General features: G+C 52.3%; 1 protein-coding gene and 1 long non-coding RNA gene across 9 annotated transcripts in view; one reads left to right on the top strand and one right to left on the bottom strand.

The window, feature by feature from the left end:
* The window catches only part of akap9 (A kinase (PRKA) anchor protein 9), a 62,852-nt gene that overhangs the window by 31,551 nt on the left and 7,770 nt on the right, over positions 1 to 23,531 (top strand). For 5 of the 8 annotated variants that reach the window (XM_023960258.2, XM_023960256.2, XM_023960252.2 and 2 more), the window contains 32 exons: positions 1,161 to 1,278; positions 1,628 to 1,698; positions 1,791 to 1,911; positions 2,007 to 2,104; positions 2,413 to 2,506; positions 2,876 to 3,104; positions 4,311 to 4,356; positions 4,923 to 5,228; positions 5,317 to 5,589; positions 6,493 to 6,599; positions 6,674 to 6,873; positions 7,773 to 7,978; positions 11,262 to 11,424; positions 14,145 to 14,239; positions 14,505 to 14,622; positions 15,595 to 15,633; positions 16,305 to 16,537; positions 16,634 to 16,753; positions 17,888 to 18,064; positions 18,369 to 18,473; positions 18,966 to 19,118; positions 19,310 to 19,396; positions 19,629 to 20,600; positions 21,137 to 21,271; positions 21,345 to 21,389; positions 21,477 to 21,608; positions 21,770 to 21,814; positions 21,897 to 22,712; positions 22,795 to 22,852; positions 22,915 to 23,033; positions 23,102 to 23,272; positions 23,343 to 23,510. In XM_023960258.2, coding sequence (XP_023816026.1) covers positions 1,161 to 1,278; positions 1,628 to 1,698; positions 1,791 to 1,911; positions 2,007 to 2,104; positions 2,413 to 2,506; positions 2,876 to 3,104; positions 4,311 to 4,356; positions 4,923 to 5,228; positions 5,317 to 5,589; positions 6,493 to 6,599; positions 6,674 to 6,873; positions 7,773 to 7,978; positions 11,262 to 11,424; positions 14,145 to 14,239; positions 14,505 to 14,622; positions 15,595 to 15,633; positions 16,305 to 16,537; positions 16,634 to 16,753; positions 17,888 to 18,064; positions 18,369 to 18,473; positions 18,966 to 19,118; positions 19,310 to 19,396; positions 19,629 to 20,600; positions 21,137 to 21,271; positions 21,345 to 21,389; positions 21,477 to 21,608; positions 21,770 to 21,814; positions 21,897 to 22,712; positions 22,795 to 22,852; positions 22,915 to 23,033; positions 23,102 to 23,272; positions 23,343 to 23,510 — 5,820 coding nt within the window. The remainder of the gene's footprint in view (positions 1 to 1,160; positions 1,279 to 1,627; positions 1,699 to 1,790; positions 1,912 to 2,006; positions 2,105 to 2,412; positions 2,507 to 2,875; positions 3,105 to 4,310; positions 4,357 to 4,922; positions 5,229 to 5,316; positions 5,590 to 6,492; positions 6,600 to 6,673; positions 6,874 to 7,772; positions 7,979 to 11,261; positions 11,425 to 14,144; positions 14,240 to 14,504; positions 14,623 to 15,594; positions 15,634 to 16,304; positions 16,538 to 16,633; positions 16,754 to 17,887; positions 18,065 to 18,368; positions 18,474 to 18,965; positions 19,119 to 19,309; positions 19,397 to 19,628; positions 20,601 to 21,136; positions 21,272 to 21,344; positions 21,390 to 21,476; positions 21,609 to 21,769; positions 21,815 to 21,896; positions 22,713 to 22,794; positions 22,853 to 22,914; positions 23,034 to 23,101; positions 23,273 to 23,342; positions 23,511 to 23,531) is intronic. The other 3 variants (XM_023960253.2, XM_023960255.2, XM_023960257.2) reach the window with 3 other exon arrangements.
* On the bottom strand, positions 8,063 to 9,884 carry LOC110013952 (uncharacterized). The gene is made up of 3 exons (XR_013658994.1): positions 9,746 to 9,884; positions 9,463 to 9,595; positions 8,063 to 8,194 (listed from the first exon to the last, which is right to left on the bottom strand). It is a non-coding gene; the product is annotated as an uncharacterized LOC110013952 (long non-coding RNA).

Raw genomic sequence — 23,531 nt, 5'->3', positions numbered from 1 at the left:
TTGAACCTCATATTGGTGGATTTCTCTGGCCGTTCCTCATTTTTATGGTTGTTTTCTCTGGTTGAACCTCATCTTCAGCTTGGATTTTCTGGCCGTTCCTCGTCTTCATGGATGTTTTCTGTGGCCATTCTTCGTCTTTATCGTTGTTTTCTCTGGTTGAACCTCTTCTTCATGGTTGTTTTCTCTGGCCATTCCTCGTCTTCATAGTTGTTTTCTGTGGTAGTTCCTCGTCTTTATCGATGTTTCCTCTGGTCGTTCCTTGTCTTCATAGTTGTTTTCTGTGGTCGTTCCTCGTCTTCATCGTTGTTTCCTCTGGTCGTTCCTCGTCTTTTTCGTTCTTTTCTCTGGCTGTTCCTCGTCTTCATAGTTGTTTTCTGTGGTCGTTCCTCGTCTTCATCGTTGTTTCCTCTGGTCGTTCCTCGTCTTTTTCGTTCTTTTCTCTGGCTGTTCCTCGTCTTCATAGTTGTTTTCTCTGGTCGTTCCTCGTCTTCATGGATGTTTTCTCTGGTCGTTCCTCGTCTTTTTCGTTGTTTTCTGTGGCTATTCCTCGTCTTCATCGTTGTTTTCTGTGGTCGTTCCTCGTCTTTATCGTTGTTTTCTCTGGCCGTTCCTCATCTTTATCGATGTTTCCTCTGGTCGTTCCTCGTCTTTATCGTCGTTTTCTCTGGCTGTTCCTCGTCTTCATGTATATTTTTTATCTGGCCGTTTCTCGTCTTTGTCTTTGCTTTCTCCTCATCTGCATGTTGAAGCACCAGCGTCGGCGTGCCCGCATGTTCAAAGCCGCTCTGCATCAGAACAGAGCGTTTGAAGGGCCGCCTCATTAGGATGCAGAGAGCCCTTCATCTAACCTCACATCAAAGGGATCTGAATCCCATTGATGATGTTATCCACACGCGTGTCCATATGCATGTTTACAAAATGTTGTTTTGGTATTTTCCGTCACAGAAGAACCTGCAGCTTCTCTGATAAGGAACTGGGTTTAATTAGCTCATGTCTGACAGGAAAACAATCCTGATATGGTTTAATCCTAATTCTGAGGGATCTGCTGTTAATCTGCTGATAATCTGATGGGTTTATTAACCCATTTTAGCCACGCCCTCCTGCCTGCAGCGGCGCCGCTGTGGTAGCTGGTGTGAGGTCATGACGCTCTCTGTCTTCAGGGGGAGTGCAGGCTGCAGATGGAGGCGCAGCGCCTCAGCCTGTCGCAGATCCACGCCGCACAGCTGGAGCTCCTGCAGGAGGAGAGCGGCGCCCACGTGGGAGGTCGAGGCGACCTCGGTGAGTACGTGCTGGTTTGATGAGCTGATGCAGGCCCATCACGAGTTTGGGTCAACGCGTTGTGATGTCATAGCGGGAAAGAATCACCAGGTGGGATTGCAAAGTAAACACAGAACCTGAAGACAGGAAAAAGACCTGATATGTTTTACAACAGCAAAAAACGTGTCTAACAGACGACAACTCTTTAGTTTAAAGATTCATTTTCTGCCCTCAAATGCAGAAAATCTGCCAGTGGGGTGAACATTCTTGACTTCTATCTAAGGGCCTGTTTTTGCAGTGGATGGTCTGTTGTGGTGATGTTTGCTGCTTAGCTGATTTTTGTCGTCTCTGTTCATCTACCGTCTCCCAGAGGAACCACAAGTCTGCAGATACCAGAATCTAATCCAAGCTGTTACTGATGACAGCAACCAGATCCTCCAGGTAAAGAGCAGAGCAGACCCGTGTTCTTCTGAACATCCTCTAGAGTCTGTGCTGCGCTTCAGTCAGAGGACCGTTGTCTCTGCTCCCTGCAGGCTTTTCAGAATGTTTTTGGTGAAGATCTTTTGGAGAGGGTTGACACAGAGACCCCGACACTCCGTCTGGAGGAAAGACCAGAGACCAAGGAGTCGGCCTCCATCGTCCTGGAAGCTCGAGGTAAACCTGTCTGAGGGTTTCAGCTGCAGAGGACCTTGTCTTCCTTCACGCTCATGGAGGATGTTCTACAGCACCGCCTGCTTGTTTCTGTGCAGAACTCTGCAGAACTCTTCTGCAGGTGAAGGAGAACATCGAGGTGGAGCTCCGCCGGCTTTCACGGCTTCAGGCTCGGATGAAAGCCGAAGAAAACCAGGTTAAAACCGACGAACACGTAAACATTTAGACTGTTGACCCTGTGTGTACGCAGACCATAGAGACGCACAGACTCTAAAGACTATGCAGACTAGACTGACGACACGGACTAGACGGAATACATAGACTAGAGAGATTATGCAGACAACGTTTTGAGAAAGATCCGAAAAATGAATTAGAACTGTGAAAACTAACTAACAGCTAAGATTCTCTGTCACAACAACACGATAATGTTACTAATAATAATATTTACATACGTTGTTAAAGCCAGCTCTCTCATTTATTTCACATAATCTGTTGTATTCCTAGATTACAGCCGATGATGACCTGAAAACCAGCAGGGAAAAGGAAATCCCTGAGCTGTGCAGGCGGGTGGTGACCTCCGGTCTCTCTGCCAGCACAGGTGAGCTCACCTGCTGTCTGTAACAGATCAATGATCAGAGTTTGTATCACCTGGATTCAGAATATTTTAATCTCTAAGTGGAAACACCTTGACAGCTGAAACCAATCAGACTTTTATCGTCTGCAGGAATTTGCAGTCTAGATACAGATCTGTATCAAAACTCTGATTCCTGCGTTCTAGAGTCGGTTCTAGTAGCTGTGCTCATGTGAACTTGTTCCTTTCTATTAGCTGTTGAATGTGATGCATCAAGCATTGTCTTTAGAGTCCTCCACGTTAGATGTTGATGCTTTCATCAGCAGCTCCGCTCAGTTCTTTTGGTTGAATCACAGAGGTCATCCAGGTTATCCATTCTGACTCCTGTGTTGGTAGATCTGGAGGAGCAGACCGCGTCCTCCTTCCTCTCGCTGGAACTGCAGCGGTTGAAGGCTGAAGCTCAGGAGAAGCAGCTCCAGCTGGAGGAGCATCACCGGCTGGACGTGGAGCGCCTCAGATCCCACTACCAGCAGCAAGCTGCCGAGACGGAGGAGCGCTACGCCACGGAGCTCTTCATGCTGCAGCGACGTCTGCAGGAGGTCACCGCGGCGGACGCCTATGCCGGGTAAAAACCCTGCTTCCCTCATGGAGCTGGTCGCTCAACTTCAGAGGCAGTACAAGGGCTTTTCCTGCTCATTCCAAAAGGGATGCTTCCATGGAAACACAGTTTAGCTCACTATGTTTACAGAGACGCTTTCATGTACAAAGACAGTTCAAAATGGATCCAGAGAGGTCGTACTGGGTCAGGAGGTCAACCATGAGGTTTGGTCCTCAACCATTCAAAGCTTTGTAGACCAGCAACAGAACTTTGACGTCTGTCCTCTGGCACACAGGCAGCCAGTGGACAGACCTCAGAACCGGACTGATGTGGTTCTACTTTTTTGTGAGAACCGAGCAGCGAGTTCTGAAGGAGCTGCAGTTCCTGATGGATGTTTATGGTCATCCTGTAAAAACTCTGTTACGGTCATGAACTCAGTTGTCCAGGTCCATCAGAGCTTCAATCCCTGAAATATTTTTGGGTTGATAGTCGGCTGATTGTACGACTGCCTCCATGTTTTTCCAAATGTGCGTCTGTGTCCATCACTACAGCCACGTTTTCAGATGAATAGACTGAAGCTCTGTAGGGACCTCCAACCTTCAGACCTTCAGCCCCAACGACTTTTAGCGATTTATCTCATTGTGAAACGATTTTCTTATGGTAATGTTTGATTCGATCCTCGCATCGATCTGGTTCCATCCTAGGAATAGAAATCGATTCATCGGTTGTTTGTTACAACGCTATAAAATACATCTGGCTGTCATCTGCATAGCTATGGTGACTAATGTTGTTGTTGTTTATAACCTGGGACAGTGGAAGCATCTGGATATTAAACAGAAGGGGCCCCAGGATTGAGCTGTGGGGAACTCCATGTGTCATTTTTGTTGAAGTTACCAACTGACACAAAATATTTCCCGTTTTCCATGTATGTTCTGTAGCAGTGAGACCACCCAGTTTTCCAGACATTGGGTTTATATCGACTGTATCAAATGCAGCTCTTAGATCCAATAAAACTAGAACAGACACGTTTCCACCGTTTGTTTTTAAACGTAGAATCATTAGTTACTTTATCAGAGCCGTCTCAGTGCTGCCTGACAGGTAGACATTATCATGTATTCATTTAACTGATAGAAAACGTTTTTTTTGATGGTCTTACTTAAAAATGGCAGGTTTCAGTCTGCAGTCGCGTGTTTTGAGGTTGATGCTAACGCCATGTTTTTGTTTTCCCTCCAGAGCTTCAGAGTCCAGTTTGAGGACGGAGAACATGGAAGTCCTAAAGGTGGGACTGCTTGACTCTGCTCTTCTGTTGTGTCACATACACCCCCCCCCCCACACACACACACACTGAGGCGCATACATACATTAAGAGGCCGTGACAGTGGGAGTGGATGGAGGGAGCTCGTCTGCCTCCGGGCTAAAAGATGCCCTAAATCCTTGTCCTGCTGAGACTCCAGAGGCAGCGTCACGGCAGCGGACTTATATCTGCTGATTAAAAGGATTACGTAACGCCATTTAGCCGAGCTGACGGAGGCGGGGTCAAAGGAGAGGAAGTGGGCTCTATTGAAGCCATCTCTCACACAAAGTTCAAACCTTTCATCCTCCTCCAAAGCTTTTCAGGATCTGAGAAATCAGAGGAAAAAGACTTTTTTAATTCTTGATGGTTAATTTAAACGCTTGATTTAAGCTTTGATCAAAGAGAAGATCAGCGACTGAACAGAAAAGGTAGAATGTTGGATAAAAATGTTGATAGATGAGAGAAAACCTTCTAGATTTGGGGAGGTTTGTGTTGAAGCTGAACGTTTTCTGCTCCAGGCTGTATCTGAAGGGTTTGCTGTGAATCTCCAGGATCTGTGTGGTGAGGAGCTGTCGGAGGCAGAGCTGCTTGGGCTCAGCGGATCCTCTGGACTAACGGGACAGTTGCAGACTCTGAGGAGAGCGCTCTACCATAAGTACGTCCAGGAAGTGGCCGCTCTGAAAGAGCAGCACAGCAGTGAGCTCAGAAGACTTCGAGAAGAACAGAGGAGCAAAAGGCGGGACCTCAACGGGGTGGTGGTCGGTTCTGGAGGCTCTGAGAGCCTGGCTGTGGTCAACCATCTCCCTGAGGAGGAGGAGGAGCTGCACCAGCATAGACTAGAGGAGGAGGTTGCAAAGGTAAGCGGTGATGACCAAAGGACTCTGCGTGCCTCCAGCTTTGAGTCAAGCTTGGATGATGTAGGTGAACTCTCCGTCCTTCCTACAGGCCATCGTTCAGATGTCAGTGGAGTTCGCACAGAAGACGGAGCTGACTCGAATCAAGAAACAGGTCGACCAGACAAACAGCTCCATGCAGACTCAGCTGAACGAGGAAGATCAGGAGATGGAGGAGGAGCAGACGCCCAGAGCTTCCCCTTCTGCCCCTGACTGGCTGGAGGAGGCGGACCGGGAGAGACTGGAGCAGGAGCTCAAGGACAAGAACGCGGAGATCCAGAGGCTGAAGGAGGAGCTGCAGAACGCTGGACGAGGAGCCAAACAGGTGAACATCTGGAGGAAGGACAGAATTCCAGCTGAGAGGCTCATTGTTGGGAACGGAAAGAGGAGCTTTAGTTTTCAGATGTTGTCTTCTGAGGCCTGTGGGGCACGCGGCCGCCGTCACAGAGCGTTCTTCACATGCAGCAGGAACACGTGTGGATATGACGTGTTCCTCTGGCCTTGAGGAGCCTTCATTGTTCTCACCGAGCATCACCATTGGCCTTTGGCTGCTGCTGAGCTCCTGCTGCAGAAACGGTGCAGAGTAACGAGCAACGACTCGTTTTATTGGTGAGAAAGCAGCTTGTGTTCGGCCTGAACTCTGACGTTTAAGTCTTTAATGCTCGCAGAAAGCTGCTATAAAATGAACATTCAATAAAAATGTTCATTATCAGCAAAGAAACCCAGAAGAGGGTGGAATCTCATTTGGTTTTACAGCCTGCAGCTTTTATTTTGGCGGAGCTGCTGCTCCTTCCTGGAGAGGAACTTTAGGTTCCCTGGATTTAACCACACATTCATGAACCGTAATGATCTGACTGACATCGCTATGAATTTGTTTCCATTTGAACATGGAAAACACAAAGGAGCCGAGCAGTTCCTTTATATCACGCAGGGCGAGGGTTTGAAACCCTAACGCTGCATCTCTGCTGAGTTTCCAGTAGATGTCCCCTCCACATGTCCTCTGCTTCCTCTGTTGCCATGGCAGCACAAAGCCAGCAGTGTTTCTCTGGGAGTTAAAGTGCGCCTTTGGGAGGCCGTGGTTCTGCACGCGCCCGGCGTCTTCGTGTCATTTGAATGCGTTTGACTGATGGTGACGTCGGGCGCTCGCGTTCTCCCGAGTGTTCTTCTGTTCCGTGGAAAGTTTGTGATGACGGGGCTGCTGTCTGTGTTCTCTCTGCTGCCTGTTAAGCCTCTGATGAAGACGGAGGATGACGAAGGACACGCTGAGGAGGAGGTTGATGGTACGACTCCGGCTGCTGGAGCTGAGGGCGAGTCTTCTGATGGAGGCGCTGACAGGTACTGTCCAGAGGTTCTCCTCAGAACCAGCACATCTGAGCGTTCTCTAACAGAACCTGTCCTCCTGCTGGCAGATATCTGCTGCGGCTCAACCAGAAGCTGAGCCAGGAGCTGCTGGACGTCCTGAAGACCACGGCTGCTGCAGAGGAAACCATCCAGCTCCACGTGCAAAGCCTGAGCGGCGTCCCCGGCGAGCCGCTGACACCCTTCTCCTCCGTCCAGAGAGGAACCTGGAACCGGGCGAGCTCGGACCCGGCTGAACGCGGCACCGCGGGTACGGATCATCCGGAGTCACCATGCGGTTCCACTGAGGAGAACAGATTTGACTTTGGGGCTTTCTCCCTTTAAATCCTAAAATCTAAACCACAAACGATGAACCAAGTTCCAGAAAATACAAACTTTACGAGACTCGACGGTTTGAGCATCGATTCATAAAAAGATATAAATGTTTTCTGAAGGATGTAGAAATCTCCATCACTGGGGGGGAGGACGGGGAAAGAGGGAGGCTGTTTGAATCTCCAAACTTTATTGACGTTTGATGGTGTTAAAACAAAAACTTTTAGACAAAGTGTTTGCAAAGTTTCCAGTGACTGGACAGTGTTGCATTGTGGGTAGAAATGTGCAGGAATTGATGCGATGGCCTCATGGTAGAGCCCTGAATTCTGCTCCTCCTTCCTCCCTGAATCCTCTGAAAGGATCTGGTCTCCAGACCTTGAGGCCGTGCAGAACCTTGGGGTTCTCTTTCCTTTGTGGCTGCATCAGATCCGTTTTTTATTCACATAAACTCCGCTGGTCTTGGTCTCACACCCATCTGAGCATTAATCCTCCCTTCAGCAGCTCCCGTCACTGTTTTATTATGTATCTGTGTTTTGGTGTAATGCTGTCTTTCAGGTTTGTGAAGCGCTTTGTGATTTTGTTCTGCAAAAAGCCGTATATAACTAAATGTGTCCCAGCAGGCTGTGAATGTAACACATGGTGGTGTTTCTGCACCACAGAGGAGTTTAGATTTAAACTGTGGTGTTAGTTAGGACACCGGTGGGATGCATGAGCTAGAAATGATGACAAACGGTTTTACAGATTTTGATCAGGTTGTGTTTTAGCGTTTTGGGTTGTGTGGAAACGGAGCAAACCGTACAGACGACATAAAACAACAGCATTCTGCCGTGTTTGCAGAAAGTCCCCGAGGCAGTGAGGGTGGAGCGCAGGACGTCTGGTCCGGAGCGCCGGAGGACAAAGGTCTGGAGGTGTCCCCCCAGGTGACGGGCAGCCTCGTCTTTGCCGCGGCACCGCAGAACCAGGAGGGCCTGATGAGCACCAGCAGCCGCCTGCAGGCCGCTTTGGAGAAGATGCTGATGGTCATCACGGACACAACCAACCAGGTTTGACCAAAGTCTGTTTATTCAGCTTCAGTTCAGCTGAACATGCGGGTTCTACCGCTGCTCAGGGTGACCAAACTGTTATTCCCAGAGCCCCGCCTCCTCCTCACATGTAGCATCACTGAAAAGCTCCACATGTCCTCAGGTCATTCAGTAGGATGCAGAGTCTGGAGATATTCAGGTTCAGAAGTGTCCTGTACAGACGACACGGTGACTCTGCTGGCAGAAAAAGACACATGTATGAATTAAAGGCTGGAAATGCCAAACAGCTGCTGTTAGTCCGGTTTGGACTAGTACTACAACTGTAGTCATATATTTAAATCATATGGAGATAACAAGTCCCACTTTGGCTGAATCATGAGTGGGACGTTCTTGCTCTGAGTGGCGCCGCAGACGTCAGAACCTTCAGGTCCACATTTGCATGAATGGAAATGTGAGGACAGCAGTTCTTTCAGGACTTCCAGAACTGAAATGTTCTTTTTATCGGAGCTGCTCCCTTCATGTAAACTAGTTTTTTGTAAACTCCACCTTCCTGAGGAGCTTCTCTCTGATCCGTCGTCCCAGCAGAACCTTCTGGTCACGGCCCTTTCCCTCCGTTCGTTCCCCGTTAACCCTCTGCGCTCCCGTCCATAGAAACAGGAAGAGGCGGCGGAATGCGCCGCGTCCAGAATCCTCACAAAAGAGCCTCATTCTCGCCGGTTGCCTGTAGATACCAGCGTGTTTACACGAGCTTTTGTCTGAGCCGGCAGCCAATGGCAGCCCCAGCTCCACTCCCCCCCCGGGGGGGGCGTCGGCGGGCCCTCACACTGTGTCCAGTGTCACCACGCTCCCAGTGGAACTAGGCCATTCAGTAACTGGCTTCCTGTGTTCCTGACACAGATTCATCTGCAGGATCATCGTTTCACCAACCAAAGCAGCAAAATGTGTTTCTGCTTAGTGTACGAGGAAGGAGGAGGTTCTGCTACGTCTGTGAAGAAGTGACACGGACCACTGACACACAGGAAACATGTTTGTAGAGAGAATTGGTTACGTTTTCTCCTCGTTTCCATGATCGTCTTCTGAAATTCCACAAACATAGCCTTGTTTCTTAGAAGGAAGCCGGCTGATGATGGACAGTGCAGGAGTGAAGTGCTTTCAGCGGCGTTACATCCCAGTGAAGGTCTCACGTTTCTGATCGATGGGCTTGTTGCTATTGATCCGCAGGACGTCCGTCTTGCTGGACGTCAGGCCTCTGGGCTCCAGGAGGTAATTGCTCCTGGTTGGGAGTTCAGCGTCTGTCAGTTCCTGGTTGAGGTGTGAGAGGCTTTCCAGCTGCTGGCGTCTCAGGAGAGAGAGGACATGTCAAACCGGTCTCCATGGTAACCAGGAGGCTCCACGTCTGATCGGGTTCTTTCAGCACAAACACAAAGGAGGCCGATCCGGTTTGACGGCTTTGTGCGGGAGGGTGTGTTTGTGTGTGAGGAGTGTGCGATCATTTGCAAACCTACCTGAAGGACAGAGGCCACACCTGCTCCCCTCCCACTTCTCCTGAGCACTACCTGACGGTAGAAGCAGGAAGACGGCGAGGAAACGCCTTCACGCCAGTCCTGGACGTCACGTCCTCACTTTCTGGAACGCTCGCTGTCAAAAGGAGGACAAACGTGGACGAATGGAGACGACGGACGTTAGCGGGAAAACCTGAGGGAAGGACTTTCCATCTGGGAGCTGTCAACCCCCCCCCCCCCGGCCGGCTGAACAATCAGGAGGCCCCCACCCCCCCGGGAGCCTTACCGGCAGGTCGGGATCGCTCAGCCTCATCGTATTGTTAATGAGTCTCCACGGAGAGGGGGCCGAGCGGGAAGACCAATGGGAGCCGGCGTGGGGGTGTGAGCTCCATAACCCCACACTGCTCTGAGGAAAGGAGGTCAGAGGGAGCGCCGGGAACGCCGGGGTCAGGAACGCCGGGGTCAGGAACGCCTGGGTGGGGAGCTCCGTGCAGCAGACCCGGACGGCTCCTGTTTGTTTACTTCCGGCCAGCGTGTTCAGGCGGGTGAACGGGAATCTTCTGTGGGATCATGGCGCCTTCCAGCAGGACTCTGCTTTAGCTCCTCCTGCTCTTCACCTGGAGCTTCTTCCTCATCAACCAGGGACTGGGATGGGGTGAAGGTTGCCCCCCGCATGCTTTGTTTGCTCTTCCTGTGTGTCCTGAACGCGTAGCGACTGTTGCTCGGAGCTCTCAACAACACAGCTCCCCGTGGACCTGCCATTCCCGCCGGACGCTCCTCCCTCTGGAAGTTCAGCAGCAGGACGGATGAAACGCTGCAGGATCTGTTGCTGACATGGATTCCTTCCGCTCTTACCGGAGCTCCAGCATGCAGAGGAGCACGTGGCTGGAGGGGGAGGACCGGGACGTGTACGAGGTGGAGTCCCGAGTCCCGCTGCCCCGGCCCTTCCCGCTCTGCAGCACCTTAACCTCCAAGAACGCCGTGGTCATTCAGACGCAGATCTCCCACGTCAGTCATAGAGCCAACGGTCACCTTCTGAAGGTGGTCTCCAAGATCTCCCTGCCCACCCCCCCATACACGGTAGGTTCAGCGCCGGATCCTGGGTCAGGTCCGGGCCTGCAGATCCATGCGGATGCACAGCCGTGTAACGCTGCCGGAGGTCATGTTGGTCATGTGAGCGTTTTTATGGCGGGCTCATGTTACCGCCTCCCGCCCCCACTCAGACCTTTGAACCAACCTGCAGGCCGTTTATGACGAGGCAATGAGGAAACGGTTCCCCACCGGCTGATTCTACAGCAAACACGGACCCTGAGTGATCAGAACAAGAACTGTACTGAAATGTTTTCTAAGTAGTCTGAGGCCGCTGGTGGCTCATGTAATACCTGCTCAGGTGTTGTGTGACACGCCCATCTGTCAGGACACAACAGAGAAGCTGAAGTGATCTGAACGTTTTCACAACAACACAGGAGGACCATCAAAGCCTTTCATTGGCGCTCTTCTAGATCCTGACATCATCATGAGTTCTAAGATGAACCCATGTTGGAGTCTGAATCCTTAAAAAGTCGCATCTTTGCTAATTATCAGTGAAACGGTGATCATTTACCTGCTCAGAGGAGGTGTCCTTCGAAGGCTGCCAAACTACGAATAGTCATTTATCTGTTTGTTTTTATTGTCTGAAAATGCTTTTCACCAGAAGCAGAGTAGTTGATTTGCGGTGTGACGCGTTGCCACGGTAACCTGCCTCTCGCTCTGGCGCATGATGCTTTACACAACGTCCACATTTGTCCGTCCTCTCCCTGCAGCTGGAACACGCTCGGATGACCCAGACGGAGTTGATGCGGGAGTCCTTCCGCCACAACCAGGAGATCGGCGAGCTCCTGGAGAAGCAGGAGGAGCTGCAGGAGAGGCTGTCTGAGGAGGCGCGGGCCCGGGAGCAGCTGGCTGTGGAGCTGCAGCGGGCGGAAGGTAGGAGCGCCGCTGTCCTCTGGCGTCTTCCAGAGACGTTTGTGTCACTCAGATCCTCAAAGGTAGTGAGGTTTTCACAGCAGCCGCCGGGTTGGAACACCTGCTGTCAGGTGAGCAAACGCTGCTTCTCCATCAGAATAAGATCTGTTCTTCAGACGGAGAGCCGGCTGGGCTCCTCATCAATCACCTGGCTGTAAACAGAGAAATCTCCCTCCTGCTGTGGTGTAGATCAGTGTTTTCAACCTTTCCTGAGCCGCGGCACACTTTAACCTTGACAAAAATCCCGCAGCACACCAGCATCCAAAAATTTAAAGGAGAAACTCATAGTCTGAATTGATCTACAGACCCTCCGCAATGTTTGCTCTAAAAGTTGTAATAAAAGTTAAGTTAGTTTTCCGTAATAATTTTCACCTAAATTATTTGACATTTTACCCTGGTAGTTGTTTTTCCCTTCAGTTTATTAACATGTAATTTTATGTAACCTCACAAAAAAACAAATATTTGATCACAATATGTTTGATCAATTTCACACAAAACAACTAAAAATGTATTTATGTTTTCTGTAGCCACACAAAAAGTGAACATGTTGAAGTTTTATTAGTTTTTCTTTTGTCTTAATCAAAGATGAAGTCTTTGAAAATGTTAACAAAAATGTTTTATTTCTTTTTAGATGATTAAATTGTTTCAGTTTACTTTAATTGTGTCTGTTGGCCACTTCACCTTCATCCTGTTTCTTAAACGTTTTTATTTCTAAAGTTTAACATCTAAAATAATCCAGACGTTGTTAACTTGGAAGGAGAACTAAACTGTTGACCTCTGACCTCTGATTTCATCAAGAAGATTTAAAACTATTTGATGTGTTTGTTGTTGTTTCAAGACGTTTAACGAAGACTCATTGTACGCTGAGACACTGTCACTTTAACCCAATGCATCATGGGAGATGTAGTGATGGCAGACAGACTCATTGTTTTGTTCACTTGTTCCACGGTCTGACACCGGATTCTGTGGAAAGCTACACCGCTAAAGACGAGCTTTAGCTGGTATTTCTGTTGGAACTGAGAGACTTTATGAGCAGAATCAGAACAAGGAAGTGAAGACTGTAACCACTTCTGATTGGTCAGACTGATGATATGTGATTAAGCCTCCAAGAATGATTGGTGGAAACAGTTAAAGGGACAGGACTTTTTCCTAAATCGCGGTACCGTCATTCTTATCAAAATGTCTTTAATAGAATCAAATAAACACAAAGTAAAAAGTATTTTATGATCTTTCATATTCCTAACTACTCAGTGTTTTATCAGGACTGTTTGGATGAACACAGAGCTGAATTCCTGGAGATGGAAATGTTTTTAGATCAGTGGAAGAGGGGGATTTCCCACGGCACACTGGTAGAAAAACACTGGATTAGATGATCCAGGTGAAACTTCAGGGCGCTGTCGCTCCAACCTTTAACCCCGTCTGACCCAAAGGGAGGGCCGCCTGTCCGCTCCGTAACCTCCCAGGCTGTGGACAGTTGGGGTTCATTTGTGTACTCATTGGTCAACAGGAGGCTAATTCCAGCTGAGCGGTCTGGCGTCACACGCCTCCTGTCAGAGGAACCTGCTGTGTTCCATGGAGAACGTTCACGCCGTCCGTGAACACCACTGAGGCTGTGAACGCCTCATGACAGGAAGCTTTAAGGCAGCTTCTGGGCGGCCGTGGTGCAGCGGTAGGGCGGTCGACCCATGATCATAAGATTGCAGGTTCGATTCCCGCCTCTAGTGGGAGGTGTCGCCAGTATACGCCATTTACCACTCTGTGCACGTCTGAGTGTGCACGTGCTGCAGTCTGAGGATCTCTGTGTGCCAGAATATTCCTAATTTGAGAGACGTTTGCTCTGCATCACGGTGGGCAGACACACGCGCCTGCTCTCTGTGAAGCTCCGCCCCCCTTGAAGGGGAAACGAGCAGTGGCAGAGCGGTCGACCTCTGTTCAGAAGATTGTGTCAAGACCATGAACCCCACCGTGGTGCCGGTGTTGGACCACGGAGTCTGTGTGTGACCGTCCATTTATCCCCATCCTCCATGCCTGCAGAAGGAGAAACCGTCTTTCAGCTGCTTTCAGTCCAGATCTCCGTAGTTCTGAGTCCCTGACAGAGCCGTGCTCACCTGGAGAGCCACGCCCAAACGACCCGGGTGTGAGCCCCGTTTACGCCCTACTTGGTTCCATTCACGTGCTTCTGTGTTTTAGCCGCTCCTTCAATTGGATCCATTCTTCTTTTTCTCCCTTTTTAAATTTAAAGGTGTTTAGCTCTGGTTTTTACTTTTAGGTCTGTTTTCTTTTAAGTAAATGTGCTTTAAAGCAGGAATGTGAGCTGACAGACGCTGGAGTTACTGTTTTCCTCTGCACACATCTATACGTCACATTCTACAGAGGTTCTCCTCCAATCAAACGTCTCTGCTAATCACATTTGTGAATCTTTGACAGTAAATCAGAGCAAACTTTACTGTTTGACACTTTTTTAAACCCAAACATAGTTTTTTAGGTGTTTACTGGAAATCCATCCAGATTTTTTAGCTGGTGTCTTTATTTGACGGTTTTTCAGCTGTTTTTTTTTTCCCTGAGCTTCACAGGAGAATCAGCAGAAACCCCCGTCAGAAGTTCTGGAGCTGGGTTTCAGCGGGGGGGGGGGGGTTGGACCACAGAGGTCCTGCTGTGACCCGCTTCTCTCTGTCAAACAGGTCTGATCGACGGCTACTCGGATGAACGGGCCTCCCTGGAGGAGCAGTTACGACAGAAGGAGGAGCTCCAGAGGAGCCTGGAGGAGGAGCTGCAGGTGAGCTTCAGGACCAGAATGTTGAACCTGGTTCTGATCCAGATTCTGGTCTCTTGAATAGGATTTGTAAAGCCTGAAGTTTAGTGGGTGTGTTTTCTGCATAATTCTGAGAGTCTTGGTAGAAAACGAGTGGGACCGGATGGTGGGGGTGTCTGTAGAATCTTTATGAGATGAGATTATAAACCGAATGCGGCTCAGCGACGGTCTTTACGTTTCTCTAACGCTGGTGTTGGACTTCAGGTTCTAACAGCACCTTTCCTTTCAGCTCACCAGCTCCCAGCTTCAGGAGCTGGAGCGAGAGCGGCTTCAGCTGCAGGGCGAACGCGAACTTCTGTCACGCCAACAAGACGCCATGAGAGAGGAGGCGGGGCCACGGGAGCTGTGTACGTATCCGTGGACCAGAACCAAAGTCCTGTTCTGCCCTCAGTTAAAGCCCAGACGAGTCGAGACGCTCTTCTCCTGCAGAGTTCTGAAGCTCAAACGGCTCGATGCGGCGCCAAACATTTACCTGCAGCCGGCGCCTGTTTGACTTGCAAAATGCGGCGCCTGTTTTTCCGCTTCTGTCTGCCGCGTCACGGCGGGATGCTCCGGTTTTTTTGTGATCTCTGCTTGATGTTCCCTGTTTGTTCTGTCAACAGGAGGATTGACAGGAAACTTCAGTCAAACTTCAGTGACTTGTTGAGTCCAAACAAACACAGAAGCTCCGCTTTAAGCGGCGCTTTAAGCGGCGCCGCTCCCGTGAATTCCTGGTTTTGGTGTTTCCAACATGATCTGATGGCTTTTTTCTGATGATGGAGGACGTATGAAAAGAAGATTAAGATTGAAACTGCATTTCTGAGTATTTCTTTATTTAAATTGTAGTGAATCAGGAGCAGAAGAACGAATACAGTTTGAATTTGTGAGACTCCGCCCCTTTCTGATGCAGACACACAGATCCATGAAAGTCTTTGTTTTCCTGGTCTGAGCTGGATCTGGATCAGAACTGGACGCTAAGATGGGGGTGTGAGGGGCTGTAAACTAGCAGGAGAGCGTGTAAACAGATGCATGATGGGAAATCAGAGATGAATTTCTGATAACTCCTGCCGCTCTGCAGAAACTATGACAGGTTTGTAGATGTTGGCTAACGGCGTCCTCATCGTGGCGAAAAGCCCACCGGGAGAGGAGGTGACATCACTTCCTGGTTACTGTAGTCTTACCTGCTAACCCTGTGACCGTTTCAGCCCCGCCAGGTGAGTATGTTCCTCAGAGGAGAGCGTCCCGCCACCGGTGGGGTCCAGAGCAGAGCGACCTTCTTCTTTCCCTCCTCTTGGAGCTGACAGAGCAGCATGTCAACCCTGTGCTTTCTCGCCCTGTAGGCCTAGTTGAAGCTGCAATGGTTGCCGCGCCTGAAGAAGGTGTGTCCGCCGTTTGCACGGCGCAGGCGTGCGTTACGCGTAGCGGTGTGCATCCATAACCCCGCCCACTCACCGGCTCAATGCTCGGCACAGACTCACCCTCTCACCCGGCTCTGGTGCTTCTCTGCCTGCTTCTGGCCGTTCCTCCGTCTGCTGTTGTCATGGTGACGTCCTCTGTGCTCCAGTCTGTCCATGCCCCCCTCCTGGCTGCTCAGGACCCCCCTCCCCCTGCCTGCTAGAGCTGAAGGGGCATGAATATTTCTGTGGTCTGTCTCCTCAACTGTCTTTGCTCCTTAATGAAGGGTTGCGGGTTCTTCCCCGGTGGCGGCAAACGAGCAAAAACACTGATGGGGGGTTTGTTTGGAATCTGGTGATTATGGCGGGACCGCTGAGGTGTGGGAGGAGTCTGGCGTTGACCCTTCCTTCATGAATGTTGGTAAAACTTTTGGAAGATTGTCCCGTCTTTAGGACCAAACACAGTGAAGGGGCCGTCAGGTGTCTCGTCCCTGGGGGAGGGACATTCAGTCCGCTTCAGTGACCCCTCTTCTGGGGGGGGGGGGTGCTCAGGAACGTCAGACTCCTCCCATCTCAGCATCTTTAATGACGTAACCGATCCGGAGCGGCGAGGAACTCAGTGGCTCGCTGAAACCCGCCCTTCTGGTGTCCCGTAGACCTGCTGGAGGAGACGGAGAAGCTCATGAAGGAGAAGGTGGAGGTCCAGCGGCAGGCGGAGAAGGAGAACACTGACCTCCTGAAGCAGGTGAAGCTGCTGGAGGCGGAGCTGGAGGAGCAGGTCAACAGGACGCTGGAGCTGGAGCGCGCTCAGACGGAAGAAGGCAGCGACCTCCGGCAGCAGGTCCAGGCCCTGGAGAAACAGCTGGAGAAGACCAGGAAGTTTCTGGATGTGAGTGGCTGCTGGCCGTGGGGCGGGGGCTCTCCCTCCCCCGCCTCCTCCCTCCACGCGCCTAACCGTCTGACCGTCTTTTGCCCGTTTGTCCAGGAACAAGCGGTGGACCGCGAACACGAGCGGGACGTTTTCCAGCAGGAGATCCAGAAACTGGAGCAGCAGCTGAGAAGTCCGCAGAAACTTCAAACGGGTTCTGAGCAACGGAACCGAGAGGTACCGACAGAAGGTTCTGCTGCCATGTTTCAGGGTCATAAACGCGTCACGATGATAGCTGAGGGTGGGCGTGTCAGGGAGGAGCTTGTTGGAGCGCCGTGTTCACCTGCAGACAGTTCCATCTCCATCTCTCTTTAGTAAACTCCTTCAGATTTTGGTCTCTGCCTCCTAACTCCTCATCTGGAACATACTTAGAAAAAATGCTGGAAATAAAGTTTGTAGATTTTGAACGTGTAAGAATGTAATACATGAAACGTCGGCTCAAGCTGAACAAAACTGTATGACTTATCGTCAGGACATTAGGAATGTGGGCGTGGTTAACCAAAAAACCTCTGTTGCCAATGAGGGCAGTGAGGGCGAGCAGTGCCCGTGGGCCACGCCCCCACCCGCCGCTTTACATCTCAGGTTTGCTTTGCTGCTGTTTTTGAGCTGAAGAATCATAGAAATAGGAATCTGGATCTGCCTCCGGTCAGCTGTGGTGGAGCGGGCAGCACGGTGCCTCCTGCTGAAGCTTTGGCTGATGAAATGCTTTGTTTCCTCTGCTTCCACCTCTCCGTCCTGTGACCCGTTTTGCTTTGGTCTCCTGTGGCTACAGCAGGAGGCTGGAGTAACCTTTAAGGTACTGCTTTGAGCTTTCTAGACAACTACAAATCCCAGCACCCCTAGCTCCTCCAGCCTTCCCTGTAGAGATCCTTTCTCCTCCTGACCCGTCTGCTGCATGAACGATGTCCGTCCTCTGTCTCTGCTGAAGTCCATGAATAAAGATGACGGTGTGGCTCGCTCTTTAGCGCCTCACCTGGCTGTGCAGCAGCTCGTACTTACATGTTCAGCAGCTGCTCGCTGGAAGCGAGTCCCGGTTAGCGGCTCCACGCCGTGTCTCAGGTGGGAACATGTCCACACTGCTCCTCCTCCCCGTTTCTGTTCTGTCTCCTCACATCTTACAGGTGTGTTCTTCAATGTCTCTCTGTAAGCCCCTCCCCCTTTTTGCTGCTTCTCTCTCACAAGCCCCCCCTCAGGTGGATCAGCTGACCCCGCCCACTGGCTGCACATGGTCCATCTATGCTGCATCACCACAGTCTAACAGCAGATCTCCTGAACGCCCCCCCCCCCCCCCCCCCCCCCCCCCTGTGGCAGGTGGAGCAGCTGACCTCGCAGCTGAAGGAGAAGGCGGATTGGTGCAGCGAGCTGCTGCTCAGCGGCGAGCAGCTGCGTCGGGAGCTGGGGGAGCGCGACGAGGAGGTGGACAAGCTGGAGAGCCGCATCCGCGAGCTGGAACAGGCCCTGCTGGCCAGTGCAGAGACCCTCCAGCAGGTTAGGAGGACCAGGTTCTGCTGGAGATCAGGGCTGCATGTCTGAGCTATGGAGCGGGGGGGGCTGTGTGGGAAAATGCAAATGAGGTGAAAGGAAGAGCGGCGGGTTTCACAGAGAACAATGTGTGGGTGGGTCGACTTCAGCCCCTCCCTGCTCTCGCCGATGGCTCTGCAGCCCCCCCCTGTGCTTGTCATTGTTTGGGGGGGGGGCTGCAGGAGGGAGGAGGATCTGTTTGACTGAAGACAGCTTCCTGGTTTGCTTTGAGTGGCGCCGAGCTTAACGGCTTCCTTCACGCCTTTTCCAGGTTGAACACAAAAAGCATCATGACCCCCCCAGCCAGACCAGACCCCCCCCTCTGGAGGCTCAGCTGCAGACGGAGAGAGAAGCTGTGGAGCGCAAAGAAAAGGAGGTAGGAGGAGGTTACGGAGCTGCAACTAGCAACTTTTTTCGTCCTCTGTTCAGCTGCGGTTTAGTTTAGTGACGCTGGACATGTTGGACCGTCAGGAAGGAGGCGCGTTCCAGGAGGAGCCGGAGCTGGAGCTCCTGCTCTGGCTCCTCCAGGAGACCCCCATTAGGGAACCCCCCCTCGGTGACCCTAAATGGGTCTGAGCTTGTTCAGCCTTCAGGCGTCTGCATCAGCATCACCTGATGATGTCACGGCCCTGGTGTTACAGGAAGGACCAATGACAAATGCTACGAACATCTTCTTGATATTCCCCATTTTTTCAGGATATTTGTTCTTTAGTTCAAGTTATAAACGGACCAATCAGATCCCTCAATGAAAGGGGGCGGGGCCTTTTGGCCCCCACATCCAAAACGATTGGCAGATATTGTAATGTTCTCACTGCAGAAGCGTCTACAGCTTCAAAAACCGAGGCTTCGGTTCTTCTCCTCTCTCCAGATCTGTAACCTGGAGGAGCAGCTGGAGCAGTTCAAGGAGGAGCTGGAGAACAAGAGTGAGGAGGTGCAGCAGCTCCACATGCAGCTGGAGATCCAGAGGAAGGAGATGAGCAGCCAGCAGCAGCACCAGCAAACCAGGGAGAGCATGCTGCAGGTGAGCCAGAACCTTCTGCCGCTGGCCGCCCTGTAGATCCGCCCGGCGGTTCTCTGAAGGACGTCTTCCAGAGGAACCCCCGTGTGGTGGACCCCTCCCTCCTGCTGCAGCAGCTTTTCTGCGTTTGTGAACGTCTGCTCAGGCTGTTTGCTGATGAATGGCGGTAATGATGTCATTTCTGCCTCTTGAAGGTGATGGAGCAGAAGGACAAGCAGATAGAGCTCCTTAATGATCAGATCTCTAAACTTCAACACACGGGGAGCTTCTGTGAGAACCAGGTAACGTTGGAGAAGCTCAGTGTCTGTGCTGCTGGCTTTGCTCTGCTTGGTGCTCTGCTTTGTGGTCGTTGTCCTTCGTTTGTGGTTTGGTGCTAGGTTAGCGTCTTTGTGGTTTGAGAAGCTCTGAGTCCCTGCAGACGCGTCTTTGTGGTTCCTGTAGGATTCTGCTTTCTGTTAAGTCATCAAAGCCAGAACTTTGAGGATCCACAAGCGTTTGTCTGTGATTCTGCAGGAAGTGGATGAGAGGGAGGAGCTGCTGAAGGAGCTGGAGTCTCAGGTGGAGTACCTGCGGAGCGAGCAGGAGCGTCTGAAAAGAAGCAATGAAGAAGAGCTGGAGCAGCTGAACGAGGTCATTGAGAAGCTGCAACAGGAACTCGCCAACATCGAGCCAAAAACGGCTGCAGAGGAAGACGAAGAGCTGAAGAAGGAACCGGGCGGAGACGTGTGGGCACCGAGTGAGGAAGAATACGATGAGATGAAGCAGAGGAAAGACCACGCCACCAAGGAGCTGGACGCTCTGAGGGCGCAGCACGGGAAGCTGCTGGACACGTACCTGCGCTTGAAGGACGGCGCCGAAGCTTTGGCTGAAACGGAAAACCTGGCAAATGCAGAAGATGAGCTGCAAGACGCTCTCCGAGAGAAAACGGCCGGCCTGCTGGTGCTGCAGGCTCAGGTCCACGCTCTGGAGCAGAGTGCAGCCTCCAGGGTGGAGGAGCTGGAAGACCTCCTCCAGAGGAGGAACTCTGAGGTGGAAGCCCTGCAGCTGGTGGTGGAGCAGACTCAAAGCTGGGCCCAGGACCTCCAGCAGAAGGTCTCTGATCTGGAGGACAGGCTGAGGGAGAAGGTGGCAGAAGCTCTGGTCAGCCAGGCCACTCTGGAGGCTTTCCAGCAGCACCAGCAGGAGGAGACGCCCGCAGAGGAGCTGCAGAGGAGCACCCACATGCTCGCCCTCCAGCTGCCCAGCCTCCCCCCACTGGGATTCAGCGGACCACACCAAGCACCGCAGATGCCCACGGGGAAGCTGGCCCGTCTGACGCAGAAGCTCCTGGACCTGGAGGAGGGACTCGGCGCCATGCAGAAGGACCAGGAGCTCCAGAAGGAGCTGCTCTCCAGCTCCGAGGAGGAGGTCGACCAGTACGAGAGGAGGCTGGGCGAGCTGATGGACCTGCTGAGTCAGATGACCCGCCGGAGGACATCTGCAGAGGTGAGCTGAGGATCCCACACAGACGTTATGCTGAATCAGCAGTTTGAGAGCAGGAGGACGTTCAGAGAAAAGCTGCACAGATTTGGAGGAACTTCAGATGATTTTTAGTTCAAAGCTGGGAGGAAAGCCTCTCGTCCCGGCTGCCCTTACGGGGGATTTGGGGTGCGAGCCTCACTCTACCGCGGTCCATCAGATCCAGTCAGATCCAGTCCTCACACCTCACTAACCACAGCGTGAGGCGTAAGGACGCCGTAGGCAGCTGTCATTATCCTTACCAGTACTTCACAGACACCCACCACACGCACTACAATGGTACGGCCCATTTTCAGGACCCCCCTAAAGTGGTGGTACGAGCCTGAAGGGACCACCTCCCCTCCCCTTAAGATGCAGCCGCTCCTCTCTAGGACCAGCTGTTTCTGAAACCCACCTGCAGGTGTTTTCACGCCCACTCCTGGACTTTCCTTCCGTCAGATTCCTCCTCCTGTTTTCTGATCTGAAGCTCTGCAGGTTTTCAGAAACTCTCCTGTTTTCCTCAGACCCCCTCTGACGATCAGCCACCTCCATCCGACCTCCTGCAGGAGCTTCAGGAGGTCAAGTCGGAGGCTTCAGCCGCCACAGACGAGCTGGAGAAGTACACGGAGGTGTGCAGGAGGCTGGAGCAGGACCTCCGAGTACGTGACGTCTCCTCCATCATTCTGACCTTCTGATCTTCTCTAGAAATGAACCAAAGCTTTTTGTTTCCAGGAAAAGTCTTCTACAATCCAAACTCTGCAGGTCCAAATTCAGCAGGTAAGATGAGAGCGCACGTGAGAGCGCACGTGTGGCCCGCTGCAGCAGCAGAAAGCCATGTTTGATGCTGCCCTCTTGTGACTGCAGAGCGGCTCACAGTCTGCAGAGCCTGGAGTCTGTGAGCGGAAGCTGCTGGAAGCAGAAGCAGAAGCCGCCGCCGCCAAAGAAGAGCTGAGCAGCAGCAGAGAACGTCTGGAGAAGCTGCAGGAGCTGCTGCAGGTCGGTAACCACGGCAACGCCGCGGAAGCTCTGCCATGACGTCGCCAGAGATGATCAGTAAAACTGACGAGAATCCGAGTTTCTGCTGATTCACTGTTCAGCCGGATTCTTCACCTGAGGATTGATGAGTCTGAACAAAACAAATCCTGTTTTTATTTCAGGAGCGAGAAATGACCATCGCTCACCTGAAAGGAGAACTTCTCCAGGTACGTGAGGAACCTCTTCCCGGTCTTCGGCCGGTTTCTCCTGAAGCGACTCTTTGGTTGATGAGCTGGTTTGGTTCTGCAGGTGAAAGCCTCGGGAGACGCCGCTGACACCGCGAAGCTCTTCCAGGAGCTTCAGGAGGTCAAAACGCAGGCGGCGTCCAGCAGAGAAGAGCTGAGCTTTTACCGGACGCACAGCGAGAAGCTTCAGGAGGACCTCAGAGCCACGGAGGCTTCTGCTGCCAGGCTCGGCGAGGAGCTCCAGGAGCTGAGGAGGAACGTGAACGCCACCAAAGAGGAACTCAGCGGCTGCAGGCTGAGGAACCAGACGCTGCTGGAGGACCTTCACAGCCGAGAGACGTCCATTTCCAGTCTGAAGGAGCAGCTCCAGGAGGCGCAAACAGCTTTGATGAAGACCACAGGGTCTGGCTCTCTGTCCCTCTCCCCATCTCCTCAGCCTAGCTCCTCCTCCTCCTCCTCCTCCTCTCAGCCCAAAAGAAAAGGAGGCAAACAGCTGGCTGGGAAGGTCAGCAGCACCAAAGACAAGCTCTCAGCCACCAGGAAGAACTCTGCTGCTTCCAGCACGCCGTCCGCCAAATCCCCCAGCCCTCAGCCAAGAACCTGCTCAGAGGAGCAGCCCTCCACCGCCGTGACCTCCTTCACCCAGACTGAAGCTCTGCCCGCTCCTGAGCCCAGGGCAGCTGCCACGGAGGAGGTGGAGGAGGTGATCGGACAGTTCCAGGAGAAGATCGACCAGATGCAGGAGCTCCACGCCGCAGAAATCCTGGACATGGAGGCGCGGCACATCGCCGAGAGCGAGAACCTGCGCAGGGACCTGCAGGCACTGGAGGCCGAGTGCAAAGCTCTGAAAGCTGTGATTGACGAGCTGCGCTCTGCCCAGGTGACAGCAGGAGGAAGACGATGAAGATGATGATGATGGGCACTACTCCACGCTTCCTCTGACCCTCTGTCTGTCTCTTTAGGCTCCGGCTTCACGGCAGGACCGCCCCGCTTCACTGTTCAAAGACGGGTACACCAGCGGTGAGTCTGTAGAAAAACCTGCAGCTGGGTTTCTGTTCCGTTTCTGAACGTCTGTCTCCCAGCAGACAGCAGCTCTGACTACAGCCAGAGGACGGGCTTGGGGCTCCTGCAGCAGGAGCTCAGGACCACCCCAGAGGGGGCCGGGAGGGAGGCTGAAGACCCGCTGCCGGACAGGATTAAGGTACGCCGTGTTCTCCTGCAGACGCCGTCACAGCGCTCCTCCTCATGTTCTCCTCCTGCTCTCTGCAGTCCTTGATCCGTGAGGTCCACCAGGAGGGCATGCAGGTCCTGTCCCTGTCCGAGCTGCCCCTGTCTGAGGGCCAAGCAGCACGCCACGGCGGCGTTCCAGGCTGGCAGAAAGAGAGGGACGCCGTCCTGGCCACGCTGGAGTCCTTCAAAGCCGTCGTCGCTCAGGCGCAGGTACGGGAACCTCTTCTGAGAGTCCAGCGGCTCTTCCCTGCAGACGGTTGATCTGATCCTCCTGCTGCAGATGGCGAGCGGCGCAGACTGGCGAGCGGACCTGCTGGACGCAGTGAGGCAGGTGTTTGAGAGGCAGAGGAGCGTGCTGAAGAGCGCCTGGTTCAGCCAGCTGGGTCTGCTGGACACCAGTGACGCCGTCGTCCATCTGAACCAGCTGGAGCTCAGACTGGATGAACAGGTGACGCGCCGGACCCGCACG

The sequence above is a fragment of the Oryzias latipes genome, chromosome 11, assembly GCF_053564925.1.
Source record: "Oryzias latipes strain Hd-rR chromosome 11, Olatipes_Hd-rR_3.1".
Taxonomy (NCBI): domain Eukaryota; kingdom Metazoa; phylum Chordata; class Actinopteri; order Beloniformes; family Adrianichthyidae; genus Oryzias; species Oryzias latipes.
Note: the sequence above shows the minus strand (reverse complement) of the source record. Positions and strands in the feature narration are given on the sequence as shown.